The following is an 8443-nucleotide window of genomic DNA, read 5'->3' on the forward strand; positions in this document are numbered from 1 at the left end:
ATTTCTTCCATAAAATAAAAAAAAAGCAACACAGATCTGTTTCTGTTTTAGACCAAACAAAGCATTTATTTAGATGTGTGCTTTGTGTTAGAGCTTTAATTCAGGCCAGATGTGCTGTATGTGATAAATCCTCACCAAGCTAACAGTCCCTCTTTATATCTTCACTTGTGTAAGTGGGGGCGATACAATGAGAACCATGTTTTTGGCATGATCATGAATTCCTGTGATGTTCTTCTGAGATTTTTCAAGAAGTCCTGAAGGTACGSACACACACTTACTGCTTTTCTTTTTGCTTACATCATGCATCACTGCAAACACAAGGGCGATGTTGAGCTGGTGTGAGGTTTTAGTTACTGATATTTTAATTCACAAATATATACAAGCCACACTAAAATTCAAAGAAAATCTCTACAATGAAAACAGAAATGATGAAAATAGGGCAGAAAAAATATTATTTTTATTTTTCTACWTTACAAAACAGCTAAAAGTGTCCACATCGGAGTTTCTTCAGCAGCAAACGTTGCCACTCTTCCCTTCAGAGCAGGACTACCTCAGTGTTTCCCTGGGAGATGAAGACGTCAGAGCCTAGGCGTCCTCGTTATCACTTCCTGCCAGGCTGCTATCAGTGGAGTCCACTTGCTCCTCCTGTTGCTCTGAGGACTGCGGTTCTGTTTGCTGTGGTTCTGTGGCGCTGGTGGACTCGCWGGGTTCTGTGTTGCTCTCTGCTGGTTTGCTGCCGCTGTTTTTCTGCGTTTCCTTATCTGCTCCGTCCAAGAACGTAGACCAGCCTTTGAGCCGCTCCTCGCGCTCGCGCGACGTCTCTTCAACCTGCATAAACACGACACCGAATCCATCAGAGCAAAACGTTCATCTCAGTCCTCAACGTGTGTTTTTCTATTCATCTGGGRTTCTTTTCAGTTGCTTTTTTAATAAGAATGAACAAAAATGAGCAAAGATTTATCAGATAGACTGCAGCATTTTGCCAACAATTTAATAGATTGGATGAAAAGGATATTTAAAAGAACCTCTTCCCCAKTCTTAACTCTTTCACAGCCTCTAACAGCTYATCTTCCAAGATTTCTCTGCGTCCATCAAATCTGATCAGCTGCTGTCCCAGAAAGATGCTGGGTAATGTGCAAAGARGTAGCTACTAAGACAGTTTGCTGCAATGCGCTTTTGTTGGAGGAAGCAGAGTAAAGGGGGCTCAATACAAATGCAAAGCATTTTATATCTATGCATTACTTTGTATTGTTCCACTACAAAATGTAAAGCAAAATGTATATTTGTAATGTGGCAAATTGTGGCAAACTGTGGAGAGGTTCAACTTTTTGCAAGGCACTGATGTCGACATGAAACAATCTCACAGCTGTCAAATATTCAAACTGCTGCAGACACAACATGATCAAGATCTGATTATTTGAAAAGAAAAGAAAATGATGAAAAACAGCATTTTATATGAAAAATGTGAATTATGATAAAAACTCTCCTATAACCCAAAACATGTGATAAAGGTGATGAAAAATGTCMAATCTGACCTGATAGTCTGTGGTTCCGTCCCAGAGCTGCGCAGACAGCTGCCGTCCTCCAAACCAGCGGCCGTTAAATGAGAGGATACAAGCATCGGCTTGTTCCGGTTCCTTGAAGGCGACGGAGGCAACACCGTCCGGATGTCTCTGCAGCAAAAACACCCCATGAYCACTGTTTCTGTTTTTCTCTATGACTGAATTAATCCAAAGCTTTGAACTATTGATGAAACTCACATCAAACAGGATGACCTTCTTGACTTCRCCAAACTTCTCACACTCTGTCCGTAGATCCTCGCGGTACTCATTCAGCACCAGCGGGTCTTCCTGAAACAGACCGCAGACATGTTTCCAACAAACTCAATGTGCGTACATATGTGAGTGTGTGTGAAAGTATTTATTTTCTGCACCTCAAAGTCACTGGGATGAAACATGTTTCTGATGATGACAACTTTTTCGTGCCTCTTCCTGAGTTCTCCTTGCTTCTCGGGCCTCCAGTCCAGCTGTCTGTTTGAACCAAACAAGAACTCAAGTCATCCTGGATTTATCTAAGAATGCTTACAGTRAATGCACACAGTAAATATGCTAACATACTAAAACTCACTAACTCTAATATTCACATTTTCTAGGGTTAAAAATGCTATAATATCAGCCGAACTGACGCAGAGCGCCAAAATGCAGACTCTCAATGCCAGAAGTTTAATAAAGAGAAAGGTTGAATTTACTTCTGTTGCTGGTGCAGCTTCTTTCTGTAATCTTTGCTTTTCTTCTTCTTCTTGCTGGCATCATACTGGCCCTTTAGCTCAAAGCGAGCTGCTTCCACATGGAGTTTATAACCTCTGACCTCTGACTCATCGATCAGACGCAAAGCCAGAGCCACCGACTCTTTCTGCAGACACAGATTAACAGAAAAGTTGGGCTTTAAAGGACCAACACATCACATTAACTGTATTGACCAGCGAACCAGAAACGATGAGTTCCATGTATTTTTTTTATTGAATGAGTATCAACCAGTTGTACAGGTTTTGTTCTGCTTTTTATTGATTGTAACAGTTAAAAAACATCTTTGTGCTGCAGGGTGAGCTTTATTTTACATGAACCAGCATAGATGGAGATGCACAGACTAACCTTGAGGTAGCAGCAGAGGCCATCGCCTTTCAGGTTCCCRTCTTTGTCCTTGTACAGTTTCACTTTGTACTCTTCAGTGATGGGGTCCCGCATCACGATGCCGCACTTGGACATCAGCTCGACAAACTCATCAGGGCTGATATCGGGAGGCAGACCTGAGGACGAAGAAGAAAAGGACGAAGAATAGAGCATGAAAGTGACAGAGCAAACAGAGTTAGTAGCTCTATATTTAAAGGTACCAACCTGATACATAGACATTTGTGTTTTTGTCCTCTTCGATATCAAACCATCCTACAATTACAGGGAAAAATGTTCTTTTAAGACAAGCAGTGATTCTGATCAGAAGACAAGCAAAATAACTAAATATAACAGTTTTATCYCRGTGTAAGCTGGGGAAGTCAGCAGGCTGTACCTGGCTCTGCTTTCCTTTTCTCCCCTTTCTGCTTGGCTTCTTTAGCAGAGCTCTCTTGCTGCTCCGTGGCAGGAGATGGGGCAGGATTGGCTGATTTCTCCTTTCCTGGCAGCTTGCTGTTCGATTCCGGAGCCACAGGTTSAGAATCGCTCTGCGCCACGTTCTTGGCACCTGGATCTCCTTCCTCAGTAAAGCCGTAGTTCGCCTGGTAGGCTGCGATGAAGTCCTCTGTTATCTAGAGAAACAAGGCAGACCTGCTTAACACTAAAAGAAATCTGAGGCTAAATGTTTTCTGGAGTATTTCAAATACTCAAAGTAGCATTTTGAGAAACAAACAAATGAAAGAAAACACCGAAGACATGAGCATTCAGTGCTTTTACATGTTTAATCTTTTATCACATTTGGTGTAGATCTATTTCTGATGGTCTGCAATAGAAAAATATTATGATATTATGATATTATGAGGCTGACATGGGATGGTATGAGAGTCCTTCACTAATAAAACACCAAAGTACAGTTTTACCATCTCRCAATAAATTCAAACAAAAATTAACAACATGACGTAATTTCTTTAACCTAAAAATAAAAAAGCAAGAAGTATTCAGACTACTGCAAAAACAATTCAACATATTAATCAGTGGTTAAACATGTTTTGTAAAGCAGACAGACAGAGAAGTCACATTACAATATGCCTCCATCTGGATTTTAGTCTCTTTTTGTGTTAGAATTTGTAATAAATACTGRAGGATAAATAMAATATAAATACATTAGCTTTAAGTTATAGTAGGCAACCAGCAGTTGACTGCAGTTTCACCTGARCAAATTATTGCACTAATTATCCTTATAGTGCTAGTCTTTTATTAGCATAAAGGCAAAAGAGTATATTGTCCATCATTAACACCTAAAAACTGATACAGAAGAATGTGAATGTTTAGTCTACGTCTCAAAATTAAAACAATGCCCTAGACAATAATACTGTAGCTTCAGTAATGTGCAATAGAAGTCTTTTTCTTTGTTTTAAACACAACCAATTAGATCACGTCATTTTTTTGTCATGTCAATTTAAACCCCATACAAAGCTGTCAAAAATCCAAATCTCATACTAGTCCATGCCCAWTGTGTAAAACTTTGAGGATAGTTGACTTTATATTACAAAATAAACAAAAAAGGCACTAAAAAGGACTTCATAATAGTCAGTAACGGAGAACTGAAACGTAGAGTGCAGCAAAACAGCATCAAACATAATCTTAATGTATAATGTTCTTTTTGTTTTAACTGTATTTTCTTTGCMTATAACTTTTAGTTTATTCTTTTAATATGTCCCATAAAGTCAAACTCAACTCAATCTTTCAGTGCCGACACACAGGTCGTACCTTGGGGAACCAGGCTTTCTTTTCATGGTCCCAGTCGTACACCGTCCCGTCCACTGGATCAGTGTAGGTGTACGGATCCGAGCCGTCTGCGTTTCTCTGCCCGTACAGCTCCTGCATTCGCAACTGCTCCACAAACTCCTTGTTGGCATCCGATTCCCCGCTCATCTGAAACCGGAGAGGGAAATGTTGGATCACACAGCTCAGTTTGCACGCCCTGAACTTCATAATATTAGTTTTTAAAAGGACTTCAAATAATTGCAAATGCAATTGAGTAAAAAAAAAAAAAAAATAGAAGAAAGTGAAGAGGGACATTTAGTCGTTTTAGAATACATTCCTTTTTTTTTTACTTGATTAAGAGTATAAAGTGAAGTTGTCCATATCACAAGCCAACAAGATAGACATTCATAAACGACTAAGTCATAAAAKTCTACTGCAAATTAACTGAGCTAAATGGCAGTTTTATACAGGTAAAAACATAACATTATCAAATTATTTMTTACGTTATTGTAATAAATTGCTTGACATTGGGATTATTTACTTGTTTATGTTTCATTATCTATGATTAAGAGTAAAACGGATCATGTTAGCCGACTTAGCTAACGATTACCTTTAAAAACAAATGGTCAAAGCACTCTTCACTCCAGTTGTTACAAAAAACAAGATCATAAATTCCCCCGATGAGACCTCGTTACTAGTATAACTCAGTTTTTTTTATGTGAACTGAGAACAAAATAATAAAATGTATATTTTATTGCCAAACGAACTAAATCTTTACTCCCAGTTCGCGTTTGTACTCATTGCGCGACGACGCTTGAATGAAACGTTTCCGAGGTCAGATTCCAAATGCGCATGTGCCAAAAGCTAATACACGTTCGATTTGTATTCTTTCACCTACCTGTTGTTCTAAACTGATCCCAAAACGTGCAACGACTCCACCCGCGGCTCAGCGATAGGCATTAATCGAGCGCACACTTTGTTGAACGTCAAGCGGTAACAGTTCAGCTAGCTTGCTAACAGGTAAACAAAACTGGTTAGTAATGGCAGAGAACAGTGGTAATATTAACGTCAATCCAGCAAACCTTCCTCCCGGAGATCCGCAGCTCATCGCTATGATTGTGGAGCATCTGAAGAACCGAGGGCTTTTTGACGAATTTCGCCGGGACTGTTTAGCTGATGTCGACACGAAGGTATCCAGCCTCTTTGCTTAGACAGATTCTTTGTTATAACTTTGGTGAATATAAAACACGACAGTGATTTCAAAATGGCCTTGTTTGCACCTCTTCTGAATGATCTAACCGAGTTTTGTTGCTGTCGTTTTCAGCCCGCCTACCAGAACCTGCGGCAAAAAGTTGACAACTTTGTGTCGTCGCACCTGAGCACGCAGGAGTGGAACCCGTCCATCAATAAGAACCAGATGAGAAACGGACTCAGACAAAGTGTTGTTCAGTGAGTTGTACAGAAAATACTCTAATTTATTTCCCAACTCAATAATGAGCACAGATCTGTTTTGCAGTTTTGAACGTTCTTCATCAGCCTCTCTTCCTAATCGTATAGAAAATTTCAAAAACAGTTTAGAAATCCCCCATCTATGCCATGAACTGTCTAACTTTCTCAAGTTTGGACAAAGTTTACTCAAGTAAGAGTAGCGACACTTCATAATAAAATTACTCAAGTAAAACTTAAAAGTACAACATAGTAAAATACTCCTAAAAGTACATTTTTATTACCTAACTCTTCACAACACTGATGGACAGAACATATTATGTTCACTGATCAGGGGGGAAATATATATATTTTTATGTTTTTGATCTTCCGGTCAACTTACTTCTCCGAACATCTGTCTTGGATGTATCTATTGGATTGTATCAGAACATGTTTGACTATCTCTAAATAATTTCTCCTCTTTCCTTTTAGATCAGGTATGCTGGAGTCTGGCGTGGACAGAATAATAACTCAGGTCGTGGATCCCAAGATGAACCACACATTCAGGCCTCAAATAGAGACYGCYGTGCATGAATTCCTYTCTTTAGACGGGAAAGAAGAGAGCAGCTCAAGTCTGAATCCTGCGCCATGTGAGCCAACGGAAACTCAGGAGCCCCCTGGTGTCTCTGGCCCCAAAACCCCCTGAAGGCTCTCTACAAGCTGATTTAAATTGAAAGGACAGCATCGGTTTTGAAATGGAGTTAAGAAATCTCCCTTTCTTGCTGAAGATGCACATACTGGACGTTGCTGGATGGTGAATCTGTAAAACTGCGTTGAAAGTTGCGGCATGGAGCCATTGAAGGATGAGGAGTTTAATAAAAYGTTTTTATGACTGCACACAGCTGCAGCTGAAAAGGCTGTAGGATGCGAGTGCTTCTGCTCTGCCTTTTGGATTTTCTGTCTTTTTGTTTTCTTTTTCTAGTACAATCTTTGTTTACGTGAAATTGCACATATTTTTGACTGTGTGTGTATATATAGCTTTTTCAAATCTGAGCAACTCGGACTGTATGTTAACACTGCAATATGTAACTTTTATTTAAAAAATATATCATTTTTACATATTTGTTAAAATTATGCCAAGACAGTATAARATGGATGATTTATGAAAAAAAATCTAATTCTTCTGCCTCATCCCAGTGCTCCCAGTACTAACTGCCCAGCACTCGCTGCACCACTAAGTAAGAAACAACCAATCAGAGGAAGGAGGAGGGTCTTAGCGCTGTTAATCACTCTCTTGCTCTTGGTTGTTTTTGACCAGGGTCATGCATTTCTTCGGACAGCTCAGGGAGGGAGTTGATCTTTTCACAGATTATCTGTCTCATATTAAACTCTCAATGCATGGAGACAGTTTTAACAAATATGGAAAAACATTCTTTAAAAGTTACATACTGCTGCTTTGAGGCATTTTCTAGCCATAGAGGAGCATTGAAGCAGACAAAATGTGATTTTTTTTGTTTTGTTGTTTGGATGATGAGAATGAGATTATGAAGAAAACAGTTTCAAAGTCATGCAGAAACTACCTTCTTAATCCAAGTGTGAACATTTCTCATTACAGTGCCTCATGTTTTCTTTTGCTCTTTGTATTTAGTTTGTAGCATTGATAAAATGTACTGAGAAAATGTGGCTCTGCATTTTATTGTTCCACCTCCAAACCTGTCAGATTGTTGGAGAAACAGGTAAAATAAGAACCTGAACATCTTTCCACACTCGTCTCTTTCTTTTAAACGTTCCTCCTCATGATTATCCATGAGAAGGAAAAAAACTTAATAAAAATGCACTCCATTCACTTTTGGAACGTATTTAAGTTCTACACTAGGTGGCGATATTGTGCTTTGTTTTATATTAGATCATAGAGACCGTCAACGGCTGATAATCATGGATAATATGCTGCCAAATCAATTGTCCAGATTTCACTAGCATAAATATGCAGTGACCTACACAATGTCTTTTTAGCTTTAAATCCATTCAGTTGTTGCTTCATGCAGATTTCCAGCCAGGGGTCAGATGAATGTAATATGGAAATAAAATGGGATAAAAATAAACTAGATGCAAAATAGAAAATGAAGAACCATGTCTACAGAGGCTGCTGTGAAATGCAAAGTAGATTTTACTCACATTGTGGATGTAATTAAGAAATTTTTTTTTTTTTAATGAAAACCCAAGTTTTTGAAAAATATGGGGTTGTTAGATGAAGAAGACTACTCTTTAGATTTTCTTGATTTTGAGTAATATGTTAGATCCTTACACATCAGTGTTATTAGTTTTAACTTGGGTTGTAAGTAGAGGTGTGCATTATGATCGGTCACCGATCCTAATCGGGCCGATTTTCGTGAAAAAGTGCATGATCGGTGATCGBCGATCAYKGKCTCTTGTTGCCGATACCGATCACCTGCACCTCATTTCGCAGCCTGCCTGTGCAGCTGGTCTCCTCTTTCCTTCACACTGCGCAAACGCGCAGCAACAAATCCTAAGCGATGTGGAACTATAACGCACTGAGTAAATGGGGAAGTTTGCGTGTTGCGGCG

At 39.2% G+C, this 8443-nt stretch overlaps 2 protein-coding genes across 3 annotated transcripts; one reads left to right on the forward strand and one right to left on the reverse strand.

Moving 5' to 3' along the window:
• Positions 1-339: 339 nt before the first annotated feature.
• On the reverse strand, positions 340-5599 carry htatsf1 (HIV-1 Tat specific factor 1). Of its 2 annotated transcripts, none has more exons than XM_008427469.1 (10): positions 5516-5599; positions 4437-4601; positions 3064-3298; positions 2895-2942; positions 2652-2806; positions 2249-2412; positions 1934-2030; positions 1761-1850; positions 1536-1673; positions 340-828 (listed from the first exon to the last, which is right to left on the reverse strand). In XM_008427469.1, the coding sequence occupies exons 1-10, from the start codon at positions 5558-5560 to the stop codon at positions 586-588; spliced, it is 1380 nt and encodes a 459-aa protein (XP_008425691.1). In that variant the 5' UTR covers positions 5561-5599; the 3' UTR covers positions 340-585. The 2 variants fall into 2 exon arrangements, with proteins under 2 accessions (XP_008425691.1, XP_008425692.1); XM_008427470.2 differs by lacking the exon at positions 5516-5599 and adding an exon at positions 5044-5248.
• On the forward strand, positions 5341-7541 carry bod1 (biorientation of chromosomes in cell division 1). Its single transcript, XM_008427471.1, has 3 exons — positions 5341-5623; positions 5758-5882; positions 6351-7541. The coding sequence occupies exons 1-3, from the start codon at positions 5474-5476 to the stop codon at positions 6562-6564; spliced, it is 489 nt and encodes a 162-aa protein (XP_008425693.1). The 5' UTR covers positions 5341-5473; the 3' UTR covers positions 6565-7541.
• Positions 7542-8443: the final 902 nt, after the last annotated feature.

The sequence above is a fragment of the Poecilia reticulata genome, linkage group LG14 (assembly GCF_000633615.1).
Source record: "Poecilia reticulata strain Guanapo linkage group LG14, Guppy_female_1.0+MT, whole genome shotgun sequence".
In the NCBI taxonomy this organism is placed as follows: domain Eukaryota; kingdom Metazoa; phylum Chordata; class Actinopteri; order Cyprinodontiformes; family Poeciliidae; genus Poecilia; species Poecilia reticulata.